The sequence below is a fragment of the Numenius arquata genome, chromosome 17, assembly GCF_964106895.1.
Source record: "Numenius arquata chromosome 17, bNumArq3.hap1.1, whole genome shotgun sequence".
Lineage (NCBI taxonomy): Eukaryota > Metazoa > Chordata > Aves > Charadriiformes > Scolopacidae > Numenius > Numenius arquata.
Genome location: NC_133592.1, coordinates 3,073,103 through 3,085,761, shown reverse-complemented (window position 1 = coordinate 3,085,761; position 12,659 = coordinate 3,073,103). Strand labels below are relative to the sequence as shown.

At 55.2% G+C, this 12,659-nt stretch overlaps 1 protein-coding gene across 4 annotated transcripts in view; it reads left to right on the top strand.

The window, feature by feature from the left end:
- Window positions 1-254: 254 nt before the first annotated feature.
- Window positions 255-12,659, top strand: part of BAIAP2 (BAR/IMD domain containing adaptor protein 2) — a 46,918-nt gene continuing 34,513 nt past the window's right edge. For 3 of the 4 annotated variants that reach the window (XM_074160413.1, XM_074160415.1, XM_074160414.1), the window contains exons 1-3: window positions 255-302; window positions 9,449-9,524; window positions 11,453-11,539. In XM_074160413.1, the coding sequence (XP_074016514.1) occupies window positions 255-302; window positions 9,449-9,524; window positions 11,453-11,539 (211 nt within the window). The remainder of the gene's footprint in view (window positions 303-9,448; window positions 9,525-11,452; window positions 11,540-12,659) is intronic. The other variant, XM_074160416.1, reaches the window with a different exon arrangement.

Below are 12,659 nucleotides of genomic sequence, written 5' to 3'. Positions count from 1 at the left end.
CAACACAGTGCATGCCCCCTGCCCCCGGGACTCGCCTCCTCCCGTCCCGGGGCCGCCCCGTCCCGCTCCCGCCGCCCCGGCGGATCCCGGCGCTGCTCGGCGGCTCCTCCCCGCGGGGCGGGACGGGGCGGGCGGCGGCCCCCGGCAGCTGATAAAAGGCGCCGCTGCCGCCGCTCCGCGCTGCTCTCCGCGCCCGCCGCCCGGCTCCGCGCCGTCCCCGCCGCCCGCCCATGGTGCTGCCCGGCCCGCCCGCCATGTCCCGCTCCGAGGAGGTGCACCGGCTCACCGAGAATGTCTACAAGGTGAGACCGGCAACAGGTGCCGGCCCCGGGGCACCGTTGCCGTTTATTTGATTTGGGGGTTTTTTTTTTGTTTGTGTTTTTTTTTTTTTTTCCCCCTTTTATTTTAAACACCACCACCCCACCCCCTTCCATCTTCCGCGGGGGCGGCGGGAGGAGGCGCCGCGGCCGCCCCCGCTCCGTCCCCGGGGATGCGCTCGGGATGCCGGTACGGAGCGTCCGGAGCCGGCCGGGGCGGCAGCGGCTGCCGGAGCCCCGGAGCGAGGACTTGCTCCCCTCGGGGACCCCCGAACCTCCCGTGGGTGCCGAGCTGGGGGGGGGGGCAGGGTCCCGCGGGGGACAGGAGCCGGCGTGGGAATTTGCCTTATCCCCAGGGCTGTCCCCAAATCACCTCGGTCCGGGGCAGGGCTGCGGCCGCTCGCGTTCCGGCGGCGATTAACAGCGACCGGAGCCTTTTCCCTGCCCCGGTTACGGCCGGAGTTTGTGAATTTCTGGGGTTTGTTTGTTTTTTTGTTTTATTTTTGGTTTGTTTTTTTTTTTCTTTTCTGCTTTGCTCCCAGTGCCATGAGGGGAAAAAAAAAAAATCAAATAATTTATGTGCTTTAATTTTCCTCGTGAAGGAAGTGGTTTCTGCTCTGCTGGGTTCTGTGACCGAGTCGAAGAAAACCTTTCTAGCCTAACATGTAATGCAGGATGTCATTTGTTAAACTGGAAAGCTTGCATGATTTCCTGCAATTTAAGGGGTTAGATTGAGTTACCTGGGAGCAGTAAGCAGAAAAAAAAAAAATAAAAAAGCTCTGATAGAAAAAATTTAGTACAAAAATATAGTGGTGAAGTCCTAAGGTTTTGGGGTTTGGGATCCGGGGGCACAGCAGATGTTCGGATGGAGCTAATGGCACCCGGAATCTTGGCTACTGGGAATGTAGAGCGGGTCTGCCAATGGAGCTGCCGGGCTTCGGCATTTGCCATGGCTGGGGCCTGTGTGTCTGGGATCCCTCCCACCCTCTGAATGTGGCCGAGGTGCCTGACTCATGGCTGTGCCGGTTCCTCCTGGACTGGGAGGGCAGAGCCCGGCCCTGTGGGGTGTCAATGCAGTCGGGTCCCCGTCACCGCTCGGTCCCGGGAGCTGCCGGAGCTTCCCTGGACTGAGCGATGGTGGGGTCGGTCTGGGGACAGTTGCTGGGAACAGTTTGAGCTGGTGACTCAGTTGTTGGTTGAGGTGTGTTGTCCTCGAAGAACTGTGCTAATAACAGGTTCGTGGAGCAGGTCACAATTTCTCCGGGCGCAGCCCAGTAAGGAGCATGTGGGGTGGCTTGTGCCATCGCAACCCCTGCGCTTAAATGTAGCCCGTTGCCCTGAGAAACAAGGGGTGAAGGGTGGGTGCTGGCTGGGCTCTTCTCTTGCCTCTGACCATCGGCTTCATCGTTCCTGCGCTGTGTGAGCCGCAGGTCTAGAGATGGAGCAGAGCGCCCTTGGCCCAGAGAAAGCGGCAGCGCCATCTCCATCGAAGCCTGGCTGGAGTGCAGAGGGAGCACAGGGGCGCCAAGGGCCAAAGATGGACTCAAGAGGAGTCCAAATGTCTCCATCAGTTAGTGGACACTTTAATTTCTCGGTGGGAGCAGCTGGGGTGTAGGGAGTGAGGACGCAGAGCCGGAGGCTGATCTCGTGGTTTTACCCAACATCAGTGTCCCTGCGCTGGGAGCTGGAGGAGGACGGTCCTGACTCTGCCTTTCCTGCAGTGAACGAGGAGCCTTGTCTCCTCTGAAGAAGATGATGCTTTTCTCAGCCTCTGGAGGCGTGTGGCATGGGGTGTGTGCAGGAACACGGTGTTTGCCTGTTTCTTTGAGGACTTCTGTGACCTCCTGGAGCCCGGCCCGAGGGCTGGAGGTTCAGGGACTGTGTGGATTCTCCAGAGCTCCTTAAGCTTTGGAGTCTCGCAGTCCAAAACCAGCCCTGGTGCTTCACATCCCCATTGACCAAGTAAGTTTTTTGGCCCATGCTTTCCTGGCATGTTCAGTAGCCGGACCCTTGCTGTGGTCAGGAGGAGAGAACCCTCAGGAAGGGGGATGACGCTGGGGTCAACCAGGGGGTCAAGCCGGTTCCCTGGGGGGTCTGGAGCTGGAGGAGGCAGCTCCCTGTGCCAGGCACAGTCTCCCGCGCAGGCATTCCCGGGGCGTTCTGCTCGGGAAGCCCATTGTAATCATTTTCCAGAACCAGTGCTCGCCCTCGAAGTGACTGTGCTAATGAGATGGTGGAGGAGCTGTCAGCCGCCCCCTCGCCGATGCTGCCACTACAGGCAGCTGCCTACACATGTGTAGTAATTACAGAGGGAGACGGAGGCTGCTGGCACCTTCCGCCAACGTAATCCCACCTTCCCCGGTGCTGATTCACCCCCGGACCCCCTCGCAGCTGCGGGGCGCGGGGTCGGCAGCTCCCCGGGTACCGCTCATCCCTCGCAGGGGACCGTCCGCCCGCAGAAAAGGAGGCACCGGCAATTCTTCCTTCCCTGGAAGACAAATCTGTCTCGTTCATGACAGATTATTGCCGTTTACAGGCTAACCTCCATTTCATTTTAAAGCTGTTCCTTCGCGTGGAAGATTGTTTTGCAACGGTGTATGAATAGCGCCGCGTTTGAAGAGGTGTTTACTTAAAAGCACCCCAAACTCGAAGCCTAATTGTCTTGCACAAACGCAGGCATAATTCCTGATAGTCGTTTGCTCCACATCGGCGGTAATAAATGTTATTGCCGGCAGAACAGCCTCTTGCCTCATTATCTCCAAGTCCAGAGGGAAGGGGAGTCTTGCTCTCCGAGTCTTGCTCAAGTGAATCAGAAGGGAAATTGTGGGTGGCTCGGTGTGTTTGGCAGCGGAGGGACGATGCGGTGTGACAGAGGGGGAAGGAGCTGGCCCCCGGCGTCAGCCTGCGCCACCTCCGAGTTCCATGCGCCGTGCTCCCTGCGTGGGACCGGGACGTCAGGGTGGCCGGTGGCACCGGTGTTCCCACGGGCAGTGGGTGCTGGTGTCACTGGGGAGCAGGTCCAGCGACGGCAATTCCTTTCCCAGTAATAACTGGGGGGAGGCTGGGCTTGTTGTCCCATAGCGAGCAGGGCCTGGGGCTGTGGTGTTTTTGTGGGACACCACACTTTTGCCGGGGTTGCATCTTTGTAGGTGTCTTGGCTCTGCAGCCGAGCCCGGGTGGAGCGAGGGTCTGTGCTCCCAGGGGGCTCAGTGCTGGGGGGGCGCTGGGGGCTGCTCCAGCCCCTTTGCCTGTGCTGCTGTGGATGGGGAGAGAGGTCTCTGACCTCTGCTGAGGTGGTACATCTCCAGGTTGCTGAACCTCGTGGACTAAGAAGTGTTATGAAGCGGGATGCTCCTGACTTGCTGAAGGTACCCCAGCTCGCTCCTGCCAATGAGGGATGCTGCTCCCTGGGATGGAGGGAGCCACTGGCTTCACCTTCGGTGCCTTGCTGTGTTGAGTCTCTCGTGGTGGTGGCTTCCCCGCTGTGCTGCTCGTGGGGCACGGCATGTCTGCCATCTCCTGTGCCGAGCTCATCGGGCTGAAGCCTTTGGCTGAGCCCAGCTCCTCGGAGCGGTGTCTGCGGGAAGGGGCTGGGTGACCCTCCTGGCCTGGCTACATCGATCCCAACCCTGGGGGGGCTGGGGATGGGTCTGCCTTGAGGGGAGGTGTTCCTCAGGGGTGCTGGGGGGGGCACTGTGTGGGTCTCCATTCCCCTTTCTTTCAAGCCCAGACCCTGGTTACAAAGATGTTCAGACCTGAAACTGGGGTCCCTTTGTCCTCTGATGTGATTTAGTAGAAACTAAATGCCTTTAGATCGGGACCCTGGATTTTTCCTGTCCCCCCTGATTCCCTTGCTCCTGAGCCCTTTTCTCTGCTAAAGACTGTGGTGAGTCCTGGTCTGGCTTTGGGGCAGGACGCTGTGCAAGCCCCAGCCGGAGGACAGTGGCCCAGCCGTTCCCGCTGCCTTGGAGGGAGCTGTGGGAGCACTGGGTGAGGTGGGATGAGGGCGGGATGCAGCCGTCAGCAGCTCGGGTTGTGAAACGCTTGTGTGTTACGGTGCATCGAGATACTGGGGACTTGGGCTGGATGGGGCTGTTCCTGGTGGTGGGTGTGTTGTAAGTAATTGCAATCAGCCCCACTAACGAGCCTGGCGGGGCTCCCCTCCCAGCTGAAACTTGGCTGCTAAAGCTATGGGGCTGTCTTCTGATGGCCCAGAGCAGGACAAGCTGAGATGGAGGCAGCGCCGGGCTTAGTTTGGGCATTAAATATTAACACAAGAAATAATGAAGGCGTTCCTGGAGCTGGGCTGACCCATTTAGAAAACAAACTTCCTTATAGCTGAGCCACTTCTGCAGCACGACTGCGGTGGGGTGGAGAGTCCCATGGTGCTTCCCCCTCTGACGGCACTCGTCATGGTCACGTAAGGTCCTGCTGTCACCCATGAGTCGCCCAGGAAAGCCGTGGGTGCCACCGAGCCACCCATGCCACTGTGCAGCATCAGTCTCGCATGGGGCCATCGTGCCTTACTGCTGTGTACGGGCAGCAAAGAGTGGTACTAGGAAAACACGTTGGGTTTTTTTAGCTCAAAGTCCATCACGCGTGTTGGCTGAGGTGTCCTGATGTCCCCAGCAAGCGCTGCCCAGGCTACCCCTGTGGGCAGGTGGCTGAGGAGGAGCCCAGGACATGGTAGACGCTGTGGGGTTTGTGGTGATGCTCATCCCAGGACGAATCCAAGAGTCTCCTCGCCGTGATCCTGGTCTGTCCAGCCCTCGGCCCTGTGGAGGAGAGACTGGACATGAAGTCGTCTGTAATTACAGCTCCATAATCAGGGCAGCGTGTGCGTTGCTGATGGCAGGGTGAGGTCCAGTCCCAGCCATGTGGCAACGACACTGCGGCTGGTGCAGAGCCTGGGGGACCAGCAGCCCATGGCCACTGGCATCTCCTGCCCCAGCAGAGCAAGCAGCACCCACTCTTTATTTCCCTCTGTATTCCGTTTTAGGAGCTACCCCGGGAGGCTGCAGGGGATGGACTTGGGGAGAACTGCGCAGCCTGTTTTTAAATTTTTTAAAGAGCCCTGAAGGAGGTGTCGGGCAGGTCTTTCCTACGGAGGAGAAACCTGATACAGCCTGAACCAGCTCCATTTCCAGCTCGTTCTTGGGGGAGGACTTAAACTTTTACTTTATGGGCTGCCTATTACAGCATGGGAGCAGCCGGTGGATCCCTGCCGTCTCATGGAGAGGGGGGAGACCGGGACCTCATTTTCTGTTGCCTCTTTTCCCCCCACACATGGTTCAGCAGGACTAGGTCCTGGAGACCTCGTGCTTTGCATTAGTTTCATTTTTGGCAGCTGAATAAAGCCGTGCCAATCCCGGAGAGCTGAGTGGTATTACCCAGGGAATTGAGCGCAGTGGAACAAAGCAAAGCCCTTTCAACCTCTCGCTGCCAGGTTTTGGGTTTTTGTGTTGTGAGGGGTGTTTTTTTTTTTTTTTCTGGTTTTTTTTTTTGGGTCTGTGTTTTTCTAAACTCTGCCCAGGCGGCGCGTGGAAGGCAAACAACTTGTGGGTGGTGCTGATGGAGCAAAATTTGAGGGAGAACCAGATTTGCTTTTGTTATTGGAATTTTGCTTTGCCTCAGCACCTGGCAAACCCGCCGCCTTCTCGGCAGCCAGGGAGAGCCCTCCTGTAGCCCAGTGGCCACCTCTGCCCTCCCCGTGGTGGGACCTGCACTTTTAGCCCTTTGGCTGGCTTGGGTGCACCAGGTGATTGCTTGTTGAGCGTATTCCGTGACACGGATATATCTAGTATAAATATGTTTATTTTTCTCCTCAGCAGCTGGTGGCTTTTCAGCTTCTCACCTGGTGGGGGATGCGAAGGTGTGTTAGTTCCGGAGGCACCTTCCCTTCCCACCCTGGGAGTGAGAAGGCGGCTTGAAAAAACCTCTATTTTTATCTCTGTAGCGAAGAGCCCTTTTCAACATCCTCATCCTGCCGGGCTGTTGTTGTTGGAGGCTCCGGACAATGTCTTAAAAACACTCACTTTCAGCAAACTTCCTCTTAAAGTTTTGTGGATTTTATTTGGCCGGCAGAGAGTTGCCTCTCCCGCTTCTTCAGCTGGTCAGTGGGACCCGTTCTGTGGGGCTTTTTTTCTCTTTATTTATTGCTTTGAAATGGCAGCTGTCGGTCAGCGGGGAGCAGGACCCTGCCCCAAGCGGCGCTGGCAGCTGCTGGGGCTGAGTCGTGATTTAGTTCCTTCTAGTTTGGGGAAGATGCGCTGAATTTTTGGAAGGGGATTTCCGTGAATCTGTTCCCTCGCACCCACCCCCAAAAGACCCACGGATCGAGGGAGCAGCTCGGTGGCAATGAAGCCTTTGGGCACGGTGTTCCTCACTCCGCCGTGCCACCGGGATGATGCTTCGGGGATGCACCGGTGATGCTTCATCTGCGGATCCTGTTCCATCACTTATTCGCTAAGTTTCGTGCTTCAGGGAGGTGTGTTTACACAGGCGCTGCTGCAAAAATCACTTTATGTATGCATGTATACAGACATATACATAAACACTTATTGCACTTAACCTAGCAAACTGTTTAAAAAATCACTTCCCCACAGAAATTCTGCCAATATTTCTTCTCCATGAGCGTTGCTCTGCCGCAGACTGCTCAGGCTGAGCCCCAGCCTGGTGGTGGCTGCAGCCAGGGCTCTGCCGGCAGCGGGGACGTGTCCCTGTCCCCTCCGTGGGCAGCGATCCCACACCTCCAGCCCCTTGGTGGGATAACGCAGGTGGATTTTTTTTATTTTTTTTTTTCCACCGAAGCTAAACACGATGGTGGGAAGGACGGAGCAATCCTCGTCGGTGTTAATTAACTCCTGTGCAATTGTCTCCTGCGATTAAGGAAAACAACTCGCTACCTGGCTTGTTGCTACAGGTTAATTTTCCTCCTTTCAAGCTGAGCGTGTTCACTGAACTGCTCTGCGCTGCCCCACAGCAGCTTCCACGTGTGCCGTGTTGCTGCCGAGCTTGACCCGCAGCCTTAATTAGCGGTGGAGTTTCTCGTTAGCCTGGCGCTCGCCTTGTCAGATCCCTGCAATCATCTCCTGCCCTTTGCGGGGCTGCGTAGGGTGCTGTGGGACGGGGCGGCGGGATGGTGGTGGCTTCTTGACCATCGTGGCTTGGGGCTGGGCAGGAGCTCCAGCCTCATCCCACCGCCTTCCAGCCGGGAGCGGGGCGGCTGCTGCTGCGTGCTCCCTGGAGGATGAGGAGGATTTCTCCTGCCAGCAAATACCAGCAGCTCGGTGACGGCCCCCAACAGCGTGCTGGTCACCGGCCCCAAGCTGGCATCTTGCACGGGTTCCTGCTCACCCACGTGAGAAGAAATGGCTGGTTTGAGGTGGGGGAGGCGGGGGCTGAGCCCCGCACCCTCCCAGGGAAATTAAACTGTCAGGCTCTCCCCAGGCCAGGCAGCAGGAACTGGGGATAAAAATGCCTCAGGCAGAAAATGAGCTTTATAGTGTTTGGCCAGCTTCGGATGAGGTGACAGATGCTTAATCAGCTTATTCGCCATAAGTGTCTGTCTGTCATCTTCCCTCCCCTTCCCGGGATGGGACGTTGCCAGCGTGGGGGGGGGGGGGTGCAGAGCCCTCGCTTCCCAGGGGGGATGCCCCCGCATCCCCGCTCGGGGTGTGTGGGGACATTTTAGGCATTACACTTAATTTCCCGGTGGTACTCTTGGTGAGGGGCTGTCCCCGAGGTGGGACCGGCTCCGGGGCTGCTCGGCTGTGGCCAGGCTTAGTCCAGAGATAGGATTTTCAGGGAGAGAATGGAGATTTTTGTTGTCTCTTCCAGGACTGGGCTGGGAATGGGTGTCTGGTTTTAGAGATGCTATCGGCGCCAGGGATTGAATAGCTCTGGCAGGGGAGGGTCAGGAGCTGCGGTGCCAAACGTACAAAGAGCCCTTCTTCTTTGTGATCCGATTATTCCTTTCCTCCCCCCCCTGCCATGTTTAAATAAGGACCTTAAAGCGAGGGAGGAAAAACCATCAGACAGTGCTTCTGGTGTTCACCAACACCCTAACGTTTGCCGTCATGGGCAAGTGGAAAGTGACACCCAGGGATTTGAGACCGAGGTGTAAATTCCTCACACGTGGCTTCAGCCGCGGCTGGCACCAGCTCGGTGGGGACGATGGTGGCTTTGTTCTGTCTCTGGCTCTTTGGTGGTTATTTCGAATCCTGCTCCTCAGCCCTTTCTGCTTGTCCACTGTAGACCAAGCTGATGCTGCTCTCCGAGGCCATCCCAGGGGTGGGACATCATCTCCCCGAGCTCAGGTCAACTCCATGGTTGGTCTCAGGGCCGTTGCCTGCTGGCTCAAACAGCCACTTCTGGTTATTATGGTGGTTATATTTGCTATATCTGATAACTTTCTGGTGTGGGACATTCCCTTATCTCTTATGGTGAAGCACCTACACAAGGTGTCTCACACTGAGGCACTGCAGAGCCATTTTGTCACCCTCTTCCTCATGGCCTTCAAAACCCAAGCTTGGTCTTCCTCGGTGGAGCGGTGAGATCAAGGGAGGATCTGGGGCATCTCCCCACTCTGTTGTGTGTGGGTTCTGCTCTCTCCTGGTGTCAGGGCAGTGCCATCGTCACCTGCTGGAGCTGGATGGTCCTCTGGAGTGGCTCTCCTTGGTGAGAGGTGAAGGTGCCTCCAAGGCTCTTGCGAAGGGCTGAAGGAGACATGGTGTGATGTGGCAGCGCGGGCTGTTGCATTCAGCTGATTCCTGGCTCTGTTCAACAGCTCTTACCATCGTGTTTGGTTTAGTGTTGGGCTTATTCTGCACTGACCCCATCCCATACTTTTGACTTGCCCAAAATGAGAACATTTGCCCTTCCAGGCCAGTAGGACCAAAGCTTTTGTGTGTTATTTGCAAGACACAGATATACTTAAGGCTTCTTGTAAAACCAGTGTCTTCTTGCAGATGTGGGGAAGCCCGGGTTGAGTGGTGAGACGTGTGGGAGGACTTTTTTTTGTTCCATTATTGCATTTATGAGCACGGAGTTCAGCCCCAGGAAGCGCGGAGCTGCTCTGTCCAGTTCCCCACCACCTCTAACCCTTGGCAATGTTCTTCTCTTTCCTCTAGACGATCATGGAGCAGTTCAATCCCAGCCTCAGGAATTTCATTTCTATGGGGAAGACCTATGAAAAAGCCTTAGCAAGTAAGTGAAAGCGATGTGTTTATTGTTGAGATGCTGGGGGCCGCCAGGCTGGTGAGGGTCCCATGGGACAGCATGACCTCGGAAGGGAGGGAAGCTGGAAAATCAGCTTGGGGTACTCCTTTTCCCTGGGAGAGGAAACTGGGGAGATGGTTCTTGGACCTCATTGCAAAGCTTTGCAAAAATGCAAAGTGTGAAAGCGTTGGGTGGCAACTGGGTAACAACTACATCTCCCCGATCAATTGATCTTTAAATGTTAACTTAAAAATCTTAATTCTAAATATTTTAAACTAACATTTAAAGGTGTGTTACTGAAATGTTCAAATTGCCCAGAAGAATGGATTGGGAGAGAAGGAAGAAACCTAAAAATGTTGGTGGCAGCTCTTGGTTGGGAATAGAGAGCCCTATTGGGAGCCATCAGGGAGGTGTAGATTTAAATGCTCAAAAGTAAAATACGAATTGATGAAAACCAAAAATGGACTATTTTGACTTAAAATGACTTTACGTAGTGCCTGGGCCCTCCTTGGCTGGGTTTTGAGGAGGTTTAAGGCAGGCTCTCCTCCACCCCAGAGAGGGAGGGCTCTGCTCGCTGCGGAGCTGTGCTGCACGTCTCTCTCGGCTTTCATTTTTTTAATTGGCTCCGTGAAAACGCCTGTAAGGGAAGAGGCTGTCATAATCTTAAACCGGTGGAGGAAAAAAAAAAAGAAAATATTTTGGTGTCTCATGTTCTTAAACGGCGGTGTTTGAAATCCTTTGGGAAGGATCTGTGCCTTCTTGCTTTGCGCCCGGGGCAAATTTTATTTCCCACAAGTCAAATGAGGCTCCTGGATGTTTCAGTGAAGGGTTTTTGAGCCGCAGACCTCCTGCGCTCCCCTGCTCGCTCCTGTCCACCCAGTTCTGGGTACTGTTTTTAACCAGGTTTTAATGGATCAACTGGCCGTAACGTGGGACGTGCCCGTCCATCCCGGTCCACTGCACAGGGGCTGTGGACTCTGCTCCCCCAGGGATGGGGCATTTCATACACCCTCACCAGCATTTCCCGGCTATTGCTAATGATGCTAACGAAGCAGGGTGCCTGATTGGGGTGGGCTCCTGCAGCAGGGGAGGGAGGAGAAGGCAGGGTCTGACGGGGGAGAAGAGGTTGCCCTTGGGACTGTCCTTTTTTTTTATTTGTTCTTCTCAAATGTTACACTGATAATGCAGCTTTTAATTACCGGGGTGGTGGAGTCTGTAACGTGCTGCTTTATCACAGCTTAAGTTGGGCACAGTAACGGCAGCGTTTTGTGGATAACCAGCACAATGGCTTGATTTCTATTTTTCTCACATCCCTGCTGTGAATACGCTTTGAAGCCCAAGATCTTCCTGTAATTTTTTAAAATTGTCTTTGGTCATCCCTTACTGTGGATCTGTGAGCTTGTGGGGGCATCTGAAGGAAGTCTCTTAATGAGTAAATCATGCTGGAAGCGGCTGCAGCACATAATTTGACAGTGTTGAGCTGAAGCCGTACAACATGTTCTCGTGATTAGAGGAAACCCCCTGCTTATCTGATTAAAGTGGAGTGTGTAGCTGGAATGTCAACAAACAAGACTGAACTATAATGAAAGTCTGTGATATTCAATTATTCCACAGTGACTTTTTTTTTTTCTGAGCAGCATTAAGCAGGCTGATGGTTACACTGGAATGAAAACCACTTAGGTCCTACACGTACCTTTTTTTCCCTCCTAAATAGCCCTGTAATCTTGCTGCTTGAGCTTTTTTCTTTCTTCCCTCATTTTTTTTCCTTCTGTTTGTTGTCTAGTCCCTCCCCGTAGGGTTAAGCCCTTTGAAGTATTGTCTATTTTAGTGTCTAGCATCTATTCAGTGCCATAGAAGTTTTCATAGCCTTTAAAGAAAATACAACCTGCTTTTTTTTTTTTTTTTGATGCTTTTAGGCATGACATACGCAGCAAAAGGATACTTTGATGCTCTGGTTAAGATGGGAGAGTTGGCCAGCGAAAGCCAAGGATCGAAAGAATTGGGTAAGACACCAATTTTACTGCTAAATGGAGTTGCAGTCTGGAGCGGGCTCTGAGCACAGGAATGAAACCAGATTTTTTGCTGTTGATGGGGATAAGCTTAATATGGAGCTGATCCAGCCTCATGCGAATGGTAAAAGTGTTTGCTGTTAATGTAGCTTAAAAAAAAAAAAAAAGCCTGCTATTCTTAGTGTCCGGATTTTGGGGCACTGTCAGCTGGTGGTGTTTGTGAAGAGGAAGCGTTTGTGGAGAGCGGTGGTTTCATCTCGCTTTGCAAAGGAGGTGCTCTGGTGGAGGTGCTGGCTTGCAAAGGAGAAGCTGCTGGGCTCATGCCGGTGGCAACGGGAGCTGGTGGCCAGTGGCCATGGGACCAGTTCCCTGGCAAAGCCAGGAACCAAAAGCAGCAGGTTCTGCTCTGGGAGCCGGGGCAGCGCTGCCCGCCCTCGTCCTCCGGTGAAGGGGATGAAGCAGGGATGAGGGGGATGATGCTGGGGATCAGCAGGTCAGCGGTGCTGGAGCACGTTTCCCACAGTGGCCGTTGCCCAGAGCAGGCTGTGGTTGCCCCCCTGCGCCCTGTGGAGTGAGGGCTGTGCCAGGTCCCAGCACAGCAGGTGTGATGCTGTGATCACAGCGGTGATGCTCGGCGCCTCCTTTCCCTTTCCTACATTTATTCCTCTGGTAAGTCATTTGGGAGCTGCCTTTCCAGTCTGCCCATCGCTCGGACGAGGCTCCTGTGCTCTCCCCCCGAGCTGCTGTTTCCCTGTGCAGAAGGGGTTGGAGGTGGCTCCTCTCCCGGCTCCCCCCAGGGATGCTGCAGCCTCTGGTGGGGCTGAGGTGGGGTTTGGTCTCGTTGCCTTTGCAGTCCCAGGTGAACTCCTCCTCCTTCTCCTCCCAGTCCCTCCTGCGGGTCTGGCTCACCAGATCACTGTGCTAGGAAGGGAAACCGTCCTCATTAATGCCATCTCTCCGAGGAGGTCAATTAACAGAGAAGAGGCTGAGCTGAAATGACTCTAAAGGCCGATGAGGCAGTGGGTGGGCAGCCCCTCGGAGGGGCCAGGCTCCGGTTTCCCCGTGTCGGGCACCGCTCACCCCGGCGGCTGCAGCTCGGCCCCGCACAGCTCCC